Source organism: Oreochromis aureus, linkage group 7 (genome assembly GCF_013358895.1).
Source record: "Oreochromis aureus strain Israel breed Guangdong linkage group 7, ZZ_aureus, whole genome shotgun sequence".
Lineage (NCBI taxonomy): Eukaryota > Metazoa > Chordata > Actinopteri > Cichliformes > Cichlidae > Oreochromis > Oreochromis aureus.
This window is the reverse complement of record NC_052948.1, coordinates 39,156,116-39,173,820: the sequence shown is the minus strand read 5'-3', so window position 1 is coordinate 39,173,820 and position 17,705 is coordinate 39,156,116. Positions and strand designations below refer to the sequence as shown.

The window sequence follows — 17,705 nt, the reverse complement described above, 5'->3', positions numbered from 1 at the left end:
GAGCTGTTTTGGCTGCATTAAAGGGACCTGCACAATATTAGGCAGTCAGTTCTATTGTTTTAGATCATAAGAGTATAAATATATAATTCCGTCAGCACAGTGATACAGTCCTGTCTCTATAGTGGTCGCGTTCCAGATCGCTGCTGGGAGACTGACCACCAGGCAACAAGATCCTGTCTTCAACCCATAATTTCAGGGAAAACCTTGTTATTCCCTGTTTTTCGCATTCACACTCTTGGAGTTTTCATCCCAGAAATTTCTAACAACTTACCAGCAGGTACACACCCAGCCTTTGCTAAACACTCACTAAACTGTCACAATAGCCATGTTAGAAAATTACCTAAGAATATAGCTTTTTTTGTTTTTACCTCATTTCAGATACTAAGAAGGTTGAAATTAAAGAGATAATGTTGTTGGATGATATGCGCAAAGAAACCAACGACTCAGACTGACCAGACTATATCGCATGATATAACTTATATGATAATTTTATAGTTATATGTATCATATGATAATCACATCATGTGACATGGCTTGTCTTGACCATCCACTGGGAGTATATATTTAAATATACACATAAAAATAAAAATACACACAGCAACATACACATGCACATAGGTGCAGATGAATGAATAACATAAAAAAAATTTAAAAATAAAAACATACACGACTAAATACAAATAGTATGAACATAATGTTTAACCCAAAATAATTTTGCATTTGTTAAAAAGGGGGAAATGATACAAGGATATATGTAGAAATCATAGCAATTACACAAATATTGTTTAGTAAGTTGTTCAAGGCATTCTAATCCACAGCAGTGTGAAGAAACACAGCACCTCCTCAAATCTTTGCTATATTTTTGTCTTTTTTTGGAGTAGAACTGAAGAAATTAGACAATTACTATATTTTCATCCATGCATCCATCCATTTTTCTTAACTGCTAATCCATTTTGGAGTTGCAGGAACCTGTGTCCCAAATGTTCATGTACATCCTACCAGCTGGCAGCCATCACAGAGAGACAGCCAACTATTCACGTCTATAAACAATTTAGAATCACTAATTAACCTAATAGGTGGCGTCTTTTAACTGTGGGAGGACGTCAATGTGCCGGCATACCTGAAGAAAACCCACGCAGGCACAGGGAGAACTCCACACAATAGGACCCCAGTCAGATATTCATTTGAACCCGGACTTTCAAGATTAAAAATTAAAATATTTTTTGGGACAGTGTACTTCCCTCAAAGTCTTTATTCTTCGGTTTAATCACTGGGAGTTGATCTGTTTTTTAGGGCAGTGTCAGCACACAAAGAACTGTAATAAAAACATTCTTATTCATCATCTAAGTCTGTTCCACTGCTGTGACATGCAACAGGTCTTGCAGGGAGAACCACACTGTCATTTTGTAGAGCCCGATTTATGTACAAAAGACTTAGTGGAGACTATAGAGGGACAAACGTTCATGACATTTTCACCTCATTTCAAATGCTAGGGCAGCTGATACAAAAGAGCTAATGTAGTCGGACAAGGTGAACAAAGAAACCAACCTCTCAGACCGGTCAGACTGCATTGTCTGTATACTTATGAGGTTAAGACAGCAAACTGGGTGAAAGAAAAATATACATCACTGTAAAATGTTTCACGTTCTATGCGTTTGACTAGGCATGGCACAGCAGTGGATCACATAACATGTATGTAGATCAGAGAACATAGAGTTATGACTCTTCTATAGTCCTGCTATAAATAACCTTTTCTGTGCTTCTATATCAGTCAGCAACACAGGCCACCATCGATATTCTTTCTGTTATGGATTTTTCTTTGTTAAAGTTGTTGCTTTACTTTAGCTACATTACATTAGAAAAGTTTTAAAAATGGACTAAGTTTTTGTGTTGTTTGTAAACAGAGCAAATTTAATTAACAGCATTTGTATCACAGATCAGTGAGTACACGTAATCATTTCAGGGTTCAAGATGAAGGAACTGTAAAGTGCATAACTATACAGCATTTACATAAAAGAGGGTATTTAATGTAGCCACACAGCTACACACAGCTAAATGTTCAAGCTTCCTTCAGGATGAGGGATATTTACAGCTTCAGAGTCATGTTTTAAGATCAGAGTTTACACAGATTAACTTTGAGCTAATTAGAATAATATTTTTTCTCCATGAATCAGTTTTAATGTAATTTACTTTTTTAATACTCTAGAGTCCTCCATTGCAGGCAGGTCTCCTTCCACTTTCATATTATTCATTATACACTGGACAGTACTACTTGACTATAATCTATTACAATGATAATTTAATTAACTACAATCAGTGGGTCTGGTCCATCCACAGTCACATTAAAAAGCAGCCATGACCCTGCCACACATACATTAAAAAAACTTTTCTGTTCTATTTCCCTCAACTATTAATGATGAAACACTGCAACACTTATTGCAAATGAACCTGTTTCACTTACTGGAGAGTTTTAACAATTATCTGGTAAAATCTAAAGTAGGTTATTTGATCTCTTACCACTGGAAAATTCCTTTATGGCCCCAAAATATCTCTAGAAGGAGTGTGTTCTGACTTATTTGTGTTATTGCAGTAATTTGCTAAAAGATTTTTCATCTTAGTCCCGTTTTTAAAGTTTTCTTTTCCTGTGTTGATGGTCAGTTGTGTTAGGTACCCTCAGCTTCTCACAGGTCGGCATCAAAGGGTCTGCTGTTGACGGTGTTCACTGAGCGGGCAGGGGGGCTCTTGGCCCGTGGGAAGGACACATCGTCATCACCTGAGTAACTGGAGTACGGGACGCTACTGTTGCTGGCAGCGGTCCTGGCCCGACTGAGATTCGGCACTTCAACCCGCCTGGGTGTCTTTGGTTCTCTGCGACGCGTGACCTCTTCAACCCGGACCTCTCCTCGGTTCTTTCCTCCGCAGCAGCGGCAGATCCCGATGAACATAACAAAACCGCCCAAGACTTCAAATATCCCGCCGATGTAGCCCAGGATGATGCAGTAGCCGACTTGCTGGGTTATTGCTGCTGTATTGGTTCCGGGCGTTGTGATGTTTGGGGGGATGTGGGTGTACCAAGCAATCGGTATGATGGTCAAGACGCCTGAGCAAAAGATCAGCAGTCCACCCAGACCGGCAACGACCCAGTTAGGCCTGTCTTTCCAGCAGCGGACCCCCGGGATGGCAACAGCCAACCCGACTAGAGTCACGATGAGAGAGGCCACCATCAAACCCTGTGCAGGCTGTATGATCTTGTTACTGAAGTACTGGGTGTCCGTTTGACCGCACTGAGAAGTGGAGCTTATTGTAGATGCAATACAAATATCCCAGATTCCTTGCTGAATGAACTGATCGCTGGGAAGATTGTTAATATTGCTCAGGGTCCTCCAGTTTGGGGCCACGGTCGCGACCAAGTCCAACACCCAGCCGCAGGGAGCCATGACCATCCCGAAGATCAGGATGCCCGGAGTACGCATAGACAGCCGAATCCACTCCTGCGCTGACTGCCTCGGCATGATCGCGGTTGTTGTTGTTGCTGCTGATAATGATGATGTGCCTCTTCTTACTCCCAAACCAGTTGTAGTGACTAATTTCTACTGAGGCGATCAGCTTTGACGGCTTCAACTAAAAAAACAAGTCCGACTGAAACTCAGCAGTGGGCGGGCCTTCATCCTCACCTGCCTGCCTCTGTCCCCAAATAGGACAGGTGTGGCGCTGTGTGCAAATGGGTGGGGTGCACTTACATCTTCAAATGTAACTGCAAAAAGCGAAGCGCGCTGGCTGAGGGGAGGGGGAGTTTCGATGAGGCTTTTTGTCGTGGCAAAGTGTGATAAGTGATAAAGGATAAGAAAGATAGAGATTTTTCTTTTCAGAGCAGCTGTCTGAAGCCTGGTGCGACTGTCTTCCGCTTTTAGGAGGTATTTAAAGCATCCACTTTGTAACCTACCCAGACTTAGAAACGTATGCAAGTTATAATTATAGGGAACTTCGGTTTCATTAAATAATTGAAATCAGAAAAAAGTTTTGAGATTTTTCTTAATCGTCCTGATTAAGAAAGAGAGCAGTGTATTCAGTAGAGTTGCATACACCAGTAGCGCATACATAAGACACATCAGCTCCATACACCAGTTAAATCATGCTATAAGAATAAAAACACAGAAACGACCAAAATTGATAAACTTCAATATCAATAAAGAATAAATATATTACTAGGGCAATTATCAAAGGTAATGATATTCAGGTAAAACATTTGCAGCCTGAAGTAACTGCATCCAAGCCACTGAAAATCCCTTTAACTGAATTTTGAATTTTCATTAAGTGAAACCGATTCCTTAAGTTTAAGCTGATTCTGCAGCTGATTCCAGGAGGAAGAAGAACTCATCAACAAGTCAAGCTCAAAAAGAAGTGCATTTTCAACAGTACGTTTCAGTTTTTCTGCATGACAAAGAAATGCTGCTGCAGTTAATGGAAAAAATCTGTCAGCATGACTCTCTGTGGGCTTAGATTTTAAGAAATGAAAATGCAGAAAAAGTTCTGCTATCTTGTTGCCCAGACTGTCAGGTAATAATAACACTTTTTTTCTTATTTTTAAATTTTATTCATTTAGTTTTTTACTGTGAACTATCACAAATTGTTTTAGTTATTTCAGTGTTTATGCATTAATATTCATATTTTGGTATAGTATGAATGGCAATGTCACGAGGAAAAACTGTAAAATTTCTGAAGAAAATTTTCAGAAGTTTTCTGTCTGCTTCATCACATTTCCCAAAGGCGTCCAGTGGCTTGAATTGGCGGGTCAATTCTGGCCCCCAGGCCATATGTTTGCCACCCCTAACATAAACTGAAACTAAACAGAGAGCTTTACACCTCATACTTTTGATATATTTTTGATATTTCATTGGCTGAAATAATTAATTCAAAGGAAAACTCATTACTGTTTGTCTTTCTCTCTTCTTTACACAAGTCGACCATTAATACAGCAAATTAAAGAGCACAAAAAAGATCACACTGATCAGCTTTCAGGATCTGTTGTCAACAAATCATGCTGTTGCTGCTACTGCTGGGGACTGAGCCACTATCTTACTGTGAGAACTTCATTCCAAAATTCACACTGAACTGACCGGCCAGGTTTATAATAATATATATGTGAGACGTGGAGTCATCATGACTTTGATTTGAAAATGCCAGCATGATGTGTGGGAGCCATAATTGGCAAGAATGTAGTTCTGCAGGAACCTATTGAGAGCAGCTTGAATACCTTTCTGCCTCACTCTCTTTGTTTTTTCTCCCCCGTGCCTCTCTGTATTCTGCCCACACGTGTCTGTTTCTATTTTTTTTAATATCCTGTTTTTTCTAGCTTCTTCTGTCTCTCTGGTTGTGCTTGTTCACTGTGAAATTCTGCCAGGGTATCAAAAGAAACCTGATTATTAACAAATGCTAATAAGGTTTTTCCATAGGTGGGGGGATCATTCATGATACTCGGTGCTTGTCAAAGAGCTAAGATGAGGGTAACTATCTCACAAAGCTAGCAGCTTTACTGATCTCTTTAAGGAAAGTGAATCAGTTTCTGAGAAACTCAACGACCCATTAGAGGCAGATGTTACACCCATTGTTTAGGCTGACCCCATTTCATATGAGTTCCTAGTACCCAGCGTGTCAAATTTTGTGATTAACTGCCATTGCTCGAGTCACCAAAGGAAGCACTACATCTTTGAAAGATGCTCAACATTTAACTATTTTATTTTATTTCAGTGCACTGATAAGAGCAGCCGTGTTTTCCTACCGCTGCCTACAATATCAGTGTTTACCAAATTAATAAGAAATGAGACATTTTTAAAGTAAGCCTAGTTTTCCATTAAATATCTGAAATATACACAATAAAATACAAAGTCATGTGTTCTTGAAGCCAGGTGTATCTTTTTTTATCAGAATTCTTTGTGTTCTTTGACACATAGAGGACAAATGAACCAGGTACGGCAGGTATGTGAACAAACCAGATAGACTTTGTGAACCAATCCCTGATTTTTGTACAACCTTTATAAGAATGAATAACTGCTGCAGCACTTGTCACGTTTGTCCCGGTTGCCACATCATTTGTACACTTTTTGGGTAACAGGGCAAAAAAAAATATGCAGATCTTCCGTGAAACCATGTGTTTATGTGTAACAGTGGGAACACAGTCATACTACATGCATCTGAGGGCTTAAAAAGGGTCCCTAAAAGATAACGTGTTCTCAAACTTGGAGATATCAGTACCTGGAGTTTTGTTTTTTGACTTTTTTTAAAAGCAGATCTTTACACATCTTAGCTGAATCTTGTTTTGTGACCTGTAATTTGATCTTAACATGATTTTTTTTTTTTTTTAATTAGGATTTTAGGGAATAAGTTGTTCTGCTGTATCCGAGGCAAAAAAATGCTCTGGAACAATCTGCATCTAGATGATAAGGCAACAGGAAATAGTGGCTCCTTCTTCCCTGTGTAACTTTTTTTTTTTTATTATCTCTACCACCATCTCCAACCCATACATCATAGCCACTTTTCCCTTTTACTCACATTGCTATCCTTCTGTTACAAGTCACCCCTGACACTCATCTCCACCCATTCCACCATGCCTGCGCCCTCTTCTTCACCTGTCTCGTGCACTGTCGGTTTCTTTGCATGGCTGACCTCAGGTATTTAAACTCTTCCACCTTTAATATCTATGTTCTTTGCATCTCAGCTCCATCCTATTTACAAGCATTCTGCCTTTCTTCCACTTCCATTCCTCTCCTCTTCAGTGTATACCTTCACCTCTGCACCTCTTCCATCCCCTCAATATTCTCACTAAGGTTCATCTGCAAACATCATAGTCCACAGAGACTCCTGCCTGATCTCGTCTGTACACCTGTCCATCACCACTCAAGATTCAAGATTCAAGATCCTTTTATTTGTCACGTACATAGTTATACAAGTATAACACGCAGTGAAATGTGACCTGATACGCTCCTCGACTGTGCAAAATAGAGAGAGAAAAACATTATATACAGTAAGTAAGCAGATATATACAAAGAGGACATTATGTGCAATAATTGAGTGAATTATATACATTAAGTTAAATAGAATAAAACAATCTGGAAATTTACAGTTCAAAATTTGGGAATGTACATTGTGTGGGTGGGGTGTTAAAGTGACTTGTGCCGCAATGAAGTCAGAAGGATCAGGCATGATATGGGAATATGTGAGTCCTGTCTCAGTTCGTTATGGTTGATATGGGGAGTGGGGGGAGTGTGTGTGTGGGGGGGGAGCAGAGCAGATGCCTGATATAATCCCATCCCCACCGTGAACCCATCACTCCTACTGCATCTCTGTCCCCCTGTCTTCATACATGTCCTGCACCATGCTGACATACTTGTCTGTCATGCCTGACTTCCTCATGCAGTACCGCAGTTCCTCTCCTGGCACGCTATCATATGCTTTCTCTAGATCCACAAAGGCACGGTGCAACTCCTTGACCTTCTCTGAACTTCTCCTTCAACACTCTCACAGCAAAAATCACAATTGTGCTCTTTCTTGGGCATGAAGCCATGCTGCTGCTCTCTGCTCAACACCTCTTTCCCTTATCATCATGGTATGACTCATCAACTTTATCCCTCTGTAGTTACTTCAACTCTTTCTTTCTTTCTAGGTAAGTCATTAAAAAAAATCACAATCTGAAAAAAACAACCTTTAGCTGTCTTCATTCAAAGTTTTATATATTAATATCAATCTTCCACCAAAAGTTTTATGTAAGCTACGTAACTTCACAGCATTTGTATCACACCACACATCACAGTTCATTGCAATAAGATCTTTATAAGATGAAACTGGAGCAAATGATTTGGATGCCAGCGAGTATTGGTTGCCACATACATGTCACTCATGCAGAGTTTGTTCATGTGCAGTAGTTTTCATTTTCCAGGTTCTGAGCCCTCAGGAACAGTGATGTGTGCAAACATATGCTGATATTTCGATGTAATCTCACATTTCTAACCTTTCTTCACTGTGGATTTTATGTTAATGACTAGCATCACAAATACAAATGCCAAAAAGCTATTTGTTGATAAGCAAGGGTAAGCGAATGAATAATTTACACATGCATTTAATTCTGGTAAATGTGATATTTCTGGCTAAAGAATTTTCAGCAGCCCTTTATCGCATTAAATAGAAAACAAATGAAAAGGTTCACCAGGTACAAGTCTGATGCAAACAAGGAATGACAGGAACTCTAGAGACCTTACAAAATAGCAACTCACACAAAGCCAGACGTTACCTGCACTTCCTGATCCTACTGAAGAAATACTGCACATACCAATGTTATATGTTCACCATGCCCTACATTTGAAACGGATACAGAAAGTGCATACATTTTGAAAATATATCTGTGTTTTCATTAATTTAATTCATTTTCATTTACTAGATTTTTGTGAGAGAAATAGTTTTGTTTGGGTTTCTTATTTGCGCAAATAGGTAGCTAAGTATTTTGACTAATACTTATCAAAAAGAGAACTGTGTTAGAAAATAGAATAAATTCATTCATTTGACATCAGTAAGGACAAATATTAGTCAAAATTAGTCAAATAGCCATTCAATTAAGAAACACTGGGACCTTTATGCTTTGTATTTCTAAAGGGTTTAAAACCTGAGCTCAATCTTGACTAAAACAAAACAATCTTAAGTCTAAACTATGGGCAAATGACAATATGTGAGAAAACAGGTTACATATAGAACTAAATTTAGGAGCAAGATTATAAAGAACTACAGCAAAAGCTTCCAGTTTTCTCAGTGACTATCTGCTACTCTCTAGTGGCCAGTTAATGAAACTGCTAGAATATTCTTAAGTAAATTGTCCAACATGTAGAGACGTGTTCTTAAACTCTTTACCCAGTGATTGCCTTTGATGTGTGGTTCACTTTCAAGTCATTGGTCACAGCATTGCTTTACAGCAAAAAGGGCCTTAGCTCAAATCAGTTTTCATGGTGTTAGAGGAGACTGTAGTTTTGCTTGTCAAACTTCAAGCACATGCAGATTAAGTGAAAAAAGTAAAGAATAGGAAAAAATAGCTATTAACTTTCAATTATGTTAAAAGTAAGATAACCCTTCAACAGCTGTATGTAAATATGTAGTTTGGATTCACGCTGAGGTTTTTTACTGAGACAAGTGTTGTTGTGGACTGATGGCTGACTTGATCTTTATTTAAATTTCGTCAACAGTTTGAAATAATACAATATGAGAAGCTAAACGTTCTTTTCAGCATCTCCAACTATTGCCAACTGTCTCCATCAGGTGGCAATGTTGAGCCAGAACGCCTGACGTTTCTAAGCTCATAGCAATGACTCAAAGCAGTGGACTGAAAAGACTCCACACAGAGCAGTGTCTTGTTATTTGCAGACTATGTAGATGCACGTAGCTCCCCACGGCCACTAGGGGGCCCCCGAGCTGCAATCTCAGCCACAACACACAGCACCGTGCAAAAGTCTTGAGTCACCTCTAATTTCTTTATATTTTTCTTGCAAGGAGTCAGACCTTTCAGAAAGTCTTGAGTAACAGCTCTCCAGGCTTTCTGAAGGTCTTTCAAAGTCTTTCTTTGGAGAATGTCTGCTTTTTTTAGTCATTTTCAGTCCAATCAATTTACCCGACCATCAAATTGTTGTCCGTATGTTCAGAGGAGATCAGGAGAACTACTCCTGATGACTACTTAAAGAAATATCAAGAAAGCGTGTCTTGTGAGCTCATCACTGGACCCACTTTAGTTTGCCTACCAGCCTGGCATTGGAGCGGATGATGCCGTAATTCACCTCCTACATCGTTCCCTCGCTCACCTGGAGACCGCTGGGAGCACTGTGAGAATCATGTTCTTTGATTTCTCCAGTGCCTTCAACACTATTCTTCCCTCGGTTCTGAAGGACAAGCTGGAGAACTCTGGAGTGGACCATCACCTCACTACCTGGATTTTGGATGATCCGAAGGGCCAGCTCTGTTCTAGGATGCCCTCTGGACCCAGTGGAGGTGGTGAGTGACAGGAGAATGGCGGCTAAGCTGTCATCCCTGTTGGACAACATCTCCCACCCCATGCATGAAACTGTGACAGCACTGAGCAGCTCCTTCAGTGGGAGACTGCGGCACCCACGGTGTGGGACGGAGAGATTTCGCAGGTCTTTCCTCTCCACTGCTGTCAGACTCCACAACAAAGACTTTAACTGATCAAACACACACATGTGCAATAACACTAAGCGCAATAATCTTCCTGGCATCGTTGTATTTTTACTCAGTTGTATATAGCATTTGTATTCTATTTTTATCTTATTGTATATTTTATTCTATTTTATTCTACTGTATATAGTATTTTATTTTATTCTATTCTGTACAGTTGTGTACTGTATTTATTCTTATTTTATTTTATTGTAATTTTTGCTTCATAACTTTTGCACTGTCCACTTCCTGCTGTGACAAAACAAATTTCCCACATGTGGGACTAATAAAGGTTATCTTATCTTATCTTATCTTATCTTATCTTATCTAAAAGTGTTCAGGCTGTGCTGAAGAATAAAGGTGGTCATACCAAATATTGACTTGTAAGAATCATAAAAACTGTGCTTTTACCTTAACCCCCCCTTCATCTTCCATGTATGCTTGTTTGCTACACGAATAGGTATTTCTTTCTTACTTATCAAATTATAATGAAATTAGGGGTTAAACTTTAAATAAAGAAAACTAGTAACGCCCAGACTCATAAATATTAATTTTAACTTTATTCTGCAGTCTTTTAACGGCATTAAACATTTTCATATATTCAGATGGGAATAGTGGAAATATTAATGGACATGGTGGCAAAATTGATTTTATAAAAAACGTGTATAGGAATAATCTTCTGTGTCTTTTTAAAGACACATGGAAAAAATGTACACCCATAAAAAATAGGCTAAATAAATAGAGGTGACAATTTTATCTTTTAATTTTATTTGTTTTCCCACTTGAACAAAAAAAACTTTTCTCCCCAAAACAAATACAACTTCATCAAAAACAAACACATTTTCAGATTTTGTGTGTACTCGTGTCTTAATTTGAAATGTTACTAGTGAAGACATGCTGATATTCCTGTATTTGAATTAAAAGATATTTTTGAAGTTTATATAGGACCCTAAATCCATAAATCCGTGCAAAACCGAGCGGAAGTTTGGCTTTCCTGACAGGAAGTTGTCAGCAGTGTTTTTGTTGCTAGTGGGGACTGTTGTGTTGTGAAAATGGCGACACCTCGTCGCTCATCTCAGCAGCAGCAGCAGCCAAACTCCCTCCTGTCCTCCCCGCCCCGCGGCTCCTCTCACCTTGTCACTCCGCCCGGCTCTCCGCCGGCATCCACCGATGATGTCAGCTCCCTTCCCCACGGAGCCGCGATGGAGAACACGGGTGACGGTGAGGTAACACCGGCCTCTCCCACCACCACCTCCCCTGCTTTGGCCCTCGCTACCAGTAGCAGCAGCAGCAGCACCACCACCAGCAGCAGCAGCAGCAGCACCACTAGCAGCAGTGCTAGCTCCCCGAGCACCACCGAAGGTAGCGGGACCAGTCCCAGTTCTACGCCTGATTCGAGCAGCGGGAACCCGGGCAGCAGCGGTGCAAACGGCGCTTTCAGGGAGTTGTTTGAAGCCTGCAGAAATGGTGATGTTTCCAGGGTGAAGAAACTCGTGGATGCGGTGAATGTGAACGCCAAAGACATGGCTGGACGCAAATCGACACCCCTGCATTTTGCTGCAGGTAAAAACAACGGAAACCACTTTTTTCTTTTTCTTTTAAATGAATCGGGCTTATTTCAGGCTGTCCAGCTGTGAGGTGCGTTTAAGGTGTGGGAGTGACCAGAAAGAAACTAACATTAATATCCGCCTGTGAGAAACAAGCACATGCTTTAGCAGTAGAGTACTCATCACGTTTTTAAGGAGCAAAGATCTGACATGCACTTATGAAGAAAAAACAAAATACTCAGCTAATGTCCGAAACATTAAAATTAAATATCTAATATTTAAATTTTTTTGTCAAAACCACTTTTCAGCCTCATTAAACCATGAAACCACTTATGATCCATTAATTTGCTGCGTCCCTTTAAATTAACGATCAGTTTAGTCTGTAAAATTGGATTGCATTCCAGTATAATGAAACCGTGTACACCATAACTTAACGCAGAGTGCGTTTTGCTTAATGTAGAGCTGCCTTGGACTGCTTGCACTTTAACAATTTCCTACAGAGAAAACAGAGAAACATCTTCCTGTGTTACTGCGTTGTTACACTACACTCAGTCACACCCAAAATGCCATTAATAATTGATTTCCAAAGGAGAGGCAAATATTACACTGTGCCAAATGTGTGGAGAGAGGACACAAATTAAATAATGAGAGCATTAAATAACATCGTGGTTGAGTAATGGTGCGTTGTGTGTGTGGCATTTGTAGATAGAGGCATATGGTAATTTGCATTTTTTAATATGTTAAATGTTTGCAAGATGGCTTAAAAAGTGCCTGTGACATTTAAATGGAAAACCGAAACAAGTGATTGAGGAAACTTAGTAGAGTGATTTTATATCTAAAGTGTCAGAAAGATGCATGTACATTATTTACATGTTCCAGTAAAACAGAAAATATAAGGTTTAAGTGGTTGAGCAGATGTAATATAATCCAGTGGTTGTCCTGCTGTATTGGACGTTTGAATCTTCAGACCTACCTTTTGTGCAGTGCGTGTGTGGAAATTGCTTATTATGTTCTTCTTCTTAAAAAATAAAAAATAGCTTTTCAAAAGGCACAAGCATTACACTGTTATTAATCTGCATATTAAAAATACAGGTATGTCAAGTGAAACAATCATTTATATATGTATTGACATATCAGTCTGCAGGAGGTAAACGGTCATCACTGTGACAGAACATTGACCTTAGTTCAGCTTAATTTAATGAACGCCTCTGTCACAATGGACTGTTCATCTTTGCTTGAGGAGGAAGAGCCAATGCTTTTTCTAAAAATGCTTTAGCAGTCCAGAAACAAAAAAGAAAAACATGCACAGCTGTTTTACATCACAAGCCTTTCTAATCCTCAGTAGCCTCAGCGAGATGAACAGATTCTCTTGAGTCACAAAGTGAGTTTGCGACAAAACTGGCATGTAAATAAAAACAACAACAACACATAATTAAATGATTTATTGATTGTAGTTGAATGTGAAAAATTGACGTGATTAAACAGTAAAACTAAGTCCAGACCTGCCAGACAAGGCTGTTGCAGTAACTTGTTTTTAGTGCTCTGGCTTCTTAGTTGGTCTTCTGCTTTTATTTTCATCACTCATCTCCCTTTCTGCCTTTCTTTTAGGTTTTGGGCGGAAAGATGTGGTGGACCATCTGCTTCAGACCGGTGCTAATGTGCATGCGCGAGATGACGGGGGTCTCATCCCGCTGCACAACGCCTGCTCATTTGGTCACTCTGAGGTGAGGCTTCATAACATATTAATGTACTCATCAGAAGACTTCTGTCATGTTTGCATTCAGGAGGGTTTACCTTGTAGAGACATAAGTAGATGCTTCCTAGATGAGTTTTAAACACCACACTCTCTTCTTCACCTCACAAGAGAGGTGAAGAAGAGAGGACTGCCAGGGTGGAGTGGGTGAACATGAGTGTCAGGGGTGATTTGTGACAGAAAGATGGCAGCAAGAGTGAAAGGGAAGGTTTACAAGATGGTGGTGAGTCCTGCTATGATGTGTGGTTTGTAGACTGCAGCACTGACAGAAAGACAGAAGCATTTCTTGAGGCAGAGATGAAGATGCTAAGATTTTACTGACCGAAATTGATCATATAGGATGCCAAGGCACTCTTTTGTACAACAAATTATGAAATGTATTTTAATAGAAAAATTATTGTACAAGTAGAACATCCATCTATCTTCTTCCGCTGGAGGCTATCCCAGCTGTCTTAGGTTAAGCGGCAGTGTACACCCTGGACCGGTCAGAGAGTCAAGTTCTGCTCGGTTCAGCAGTGGTTCCCTCGATGCTCTCCACAACCAGAAATCCACCTGGTTCTTCATCCATCTAGCGATGCCTGACATTCATTCAAGTTTTTAATCCAACTTTAACTGGATTTATATCCAGTCACACAAAGTTTTTTTTATATGTCACCAAAGAAGAAGTTAAAATGAGCTCCTAATGGAAGTTCCAGCGATACAGATTACATTGAGCATATCTGGAAAATGACTCTCATTCTTATTCTGCTCATGAGTGAGCATGCAGATGTTTTGGATTATCTCTGACAGATGTGCTAATCCTTTTTGTCCTCCTGGCTTTTTGCTACAGTGATCAATCCAGCATTCATGGTTTCAAATGTTAGAGAGCTTTTGGAGTTTTGTTGGAGAGCACAGAAAATTGGAGCAGTAATGTGAATTTATCACAGCAGCGGTTAACATTTTGATGACAGATACTTGGAAACTGAAAGTGATCACTCACACACAGCTAAAATATTGAAAGTGGACAACTGCCTTGTTTGTTTGTTTTTTTTTTTTAATCAATCCATCTGCACTTTATCTGCGTCTGGATCGTGATGGCAGTCCAGACTTTCCTCTCTCAGCTGGGAAAGGGACAGAGGGGACGCTGAGGTGTTCCCAAGTTACCTGACGGGAATAGTGTCTTCACTGTGTCCTGCTTCTGTCCTGGGGTCTCCTCCCAGTTGGACATGGCCAAAACACCCCAGCTAGGAAATATCCTAGGTAGTATGCCTGAACAACCTTGACTGGTTCCTTTCAGTGTGAAAGAGTCATAGCTCTAGAATGACTAAGCTCCTACTAAGCAACTTTCTGTAAGGGAGAGCTTAGACACCCTTGGGAAGCTGATTTCCATGGCTTGTATGTGCAGTCTTATTCTTTCGGTCATATCCACTGCTTGTAACCGTAGGTGAGGATAAGGACGTGGATTAACTGGTAAATCAACAGTTCCGCTTCCACACTCACCTCTCTCATTACCACAGCTGACCGTTACAGCATCTGAATTACTTCAGAGTCCATCTGTCAGTCTCCCACTCCCTTCTTGCTTTGCTTGCCTTTGGATTGAGTGGTGGTCAGAGGTGGAGGCCTTGGCATTCCTATCTTTTAGTGTTTTTTAAAGTGTAGCAGGTAGCAATGGAAAAAAAAAAAAAGATTGATGTAGCCTCTGTGACATCAGCTACTAGTTTATGAAATCTTTCGAAACATAATATTCTGGCTGTTTAAAAAAAGAGAGAGAAAGAGCTAATGATAGCAGTGGCTAGATTGCAGATTAGCAACATGCAAACATGCTTACTTCTGCTAAAAAATTTGGATATTTAAAACTAGAATCTGAGAGATTACTTTAGGCCATTAGAGGAACTGCAGTCTTGGACCATCTATTTGTCTTCATTGTTCAGCATCCTGCTTTGCACTGCTGGTGTTCTGGGGCCATTATGCTCGTACTGCAAAAGTGCGAGCACATTCTCTCAATCTCTTTCAGTCTCACCTCTCAACACATTATGTCCACTGTCGCAATTGGCTTTGGTGATGTTTTGGTCAGTCGTGCGCTCCTCGATTTTTGTAACCTTGCGTGTTTTGCTGTTGCTGCAAAAGCGCCGTACAGCCAGTATGATTGGGTGTGGCTGTGTGATGTTGTCACCAATACAACATTAATTTTAAAAGTATGTTGTTGGATTTTTAAATTTGTTTTGCAGGAAAAAATAACTCAAACTTCAAAGCAAAGCAGTTTGTACGTTGACTTTTTATTTTCAAACTATTGCTCTGTTTTTTGTTACACATGCAATTATTACATGTTATAAAGTTAAAAAAAGAAAGATCTGAACACCGATATGCCACAACCTTTTTATCGTAGGTGGTGTCCTTGCTGCTGTGTCAGGGGGCTGACTCTAACGCTCGAGACAACTGGAACTACACTCCGCTGCACGAAGCCGCCATCAAGGGCAAGATAGACGTCTGCATAGGTGAGCACACAAAACACACATGGCAAAAATGCCAGGCCATGACCTGTACAAAGGGGTTTGCATTAATGACTCTCACTCAGAAAGTATGCATTACACAGCGACCATCAGTACACTTAAAGATGTGTTTAGTGGCATTTGAAGGTCTCTGTATTGCTATTTTTCTTATGTCTGTTGACCCAGTAAGATTGAATTGACCGGTCGTGTGAACAGAAGCGAAACAGAAAACAGTCAGCGCTCGAACTGGTTGCTGTAATAGTGCTCTAGTTTGCTGCATTGCTCCTTTGGGTACAGTAAAAGCCAATTTTTGTTTTTTACAGTCATGTAAATACACTTTTTCTCATCTCTGTTGATGATGCTTTGGGATTTTTTTTTTCTAAAAATTAAAGTTTGAATTGAAGAGGTGTGTTTTTGCAGCAGCTCACAGAGTTGTGTATAATCATTATATAGACATTCTATTAGAAACTTTAACGACCCCAGCCCATGCTCTACACTGCTATGCTTTTATTTCCCAGTTATCTTAAAGCAGCAAATAATCTGTAAACTGTGTTACTGCCTATTCTTAGTCCCACACCCACCCACCCCACCCCACATAGGGGACAAAGGAGCATTGATTTTTTTTTTCGTCTTACTTGTGAGTTCACATTCCTGTTGAGATGGTGCAAAGCGATACTAAAGTGTTTGATCCCTTCAGTCCACAACGACCTCTGTTTGGCCCTCTCTGTCATCACGACTAGCTGTCTTCCTGTCAGCAGCAGAAAGGAAAGTACCTTTCAAGACAGTCTTCACCGGGCTGACTGATAACAGCGATTTGCTGAGCAAAAATAGAGTCTGAGTAGGCTGCACGATGGTTTTGAAGAAAACAACATTGCATTTATTTATTGATTCATTGATTTTTAGTTCCCTGCCCTTTTGTTGTGGGTAGGCAGAGTCTTAACTATGGTGAAACTTGTAGGTTCCTAGCCTCACGGGTACTCGTAATCATTTATTATGGATACTCTCGCAGCATATCTGCACCAGGAGATTTGTGTGGTTTAACCAGCTGTGTGTAGAGATTACACGTAACCAAGTGTTGCAGACAGACTTAAACAAAAAAAAAAAAAAAGCCAACTTGTATCCTGGGGTAATGTTTGTCTCACACGCTTCTCAGATGAAATTGAATTGTAGCCATTCCATGAGACAGGTGAGCGATGGATTCCAAAAAGGCTTTCTGGGTGGATTTACAAATGAAGATTCAATTCCACAGAAAAATAGACGAGCTGTGTTACTGATCCCCGAGGAAAATCAGAGGTAAACACGATTGGCCACAAACATGAAAACAATCTGAGCTGTAATCTTTATGATGTTTGTAGAAAGGTATTGCTCAGGATGAGGACTAAGAACAAATGACTGCACGAACAGTCAGTGACACCTCGCCTGGAGTGCTGAGAGCAACAAGGAGGAAAAGTTGTGCCAGTCTTTTTTCTTTTTTTCATAGTTTCTGCAGGATGCCAAAGCCCTGAAAGACTGCATAGCAGCAATGGGCTTTGTGGTGCTATGATGATCCCTGAGAACAAACTTCACTCTGTTCTCAGGGGTTTTATCGATTTATCAATAATTATGAATGAGACTGAAATTGAGGTAAAAAAAGGGCTTAAATCTGCTGTTGACTTTCCCTTCACTCAGTCATGTTTGGTGTTGGTTTTCAGTCTGAGCAGTGCTTGGCTTTAAAACTTTCTGAAAAACTTTAGA

At 40.0% G+C, this 17,705-nt stretch overlaps 2 protein-coding genes across 3 annotated transcripts in view; one reads left to right on the top strand and one right to left on the bottom strand.

The window, feature by feature from the left end:
- Positions 1-462: 462 nt before the first annotated feature.
- On the bottom strand, positions 463-3,605 carry cldn23.1 (claudin 23.1). The gene has a single exon (XM_031745112.2). The coding sequence runs from the start codon at positions 3,510-3,512 to the stop codon at positions 2,682-2,684; it is 831 nt and encodes a 276-aa protein (XP_031600972.1). The 5' UTR covers positions 3,513-3,605; the 3' UTR covers positions 463-2,681.
- Positions 3,606-10,928: 7,323 nt separating this feature from the next.
- Positions 10,929-17,705, top strand: part of tnksa (tankyrase, TRF1-interacting ankyrin-related ADP-ribose polymerase a) — a 109,138-nt gene continuing 102,361 nt past the window's right edge. For both annotated transcript variants that reach the window (XR_005613788.1, XM_039614868.1), the window contains exons 1-3: positions 10,929-11,766; positions 13,359-13,474; positions 15,869-15,977. Coding sequence is in view for 1 of the 2 variants with exons in the window: in XM_039614868.1 (XP_039470802.1) it covers positions 11,256-11,766; positions 13,359-13,474; positions 15,869-15,977 (736 nt within the window). In the remaining variant the exon portion in view is untranslated. The remainder of the gene's footprint in view (positions 11,767-13,358; positions 13,475-15,868; positions 15,978-17,705) is intronic.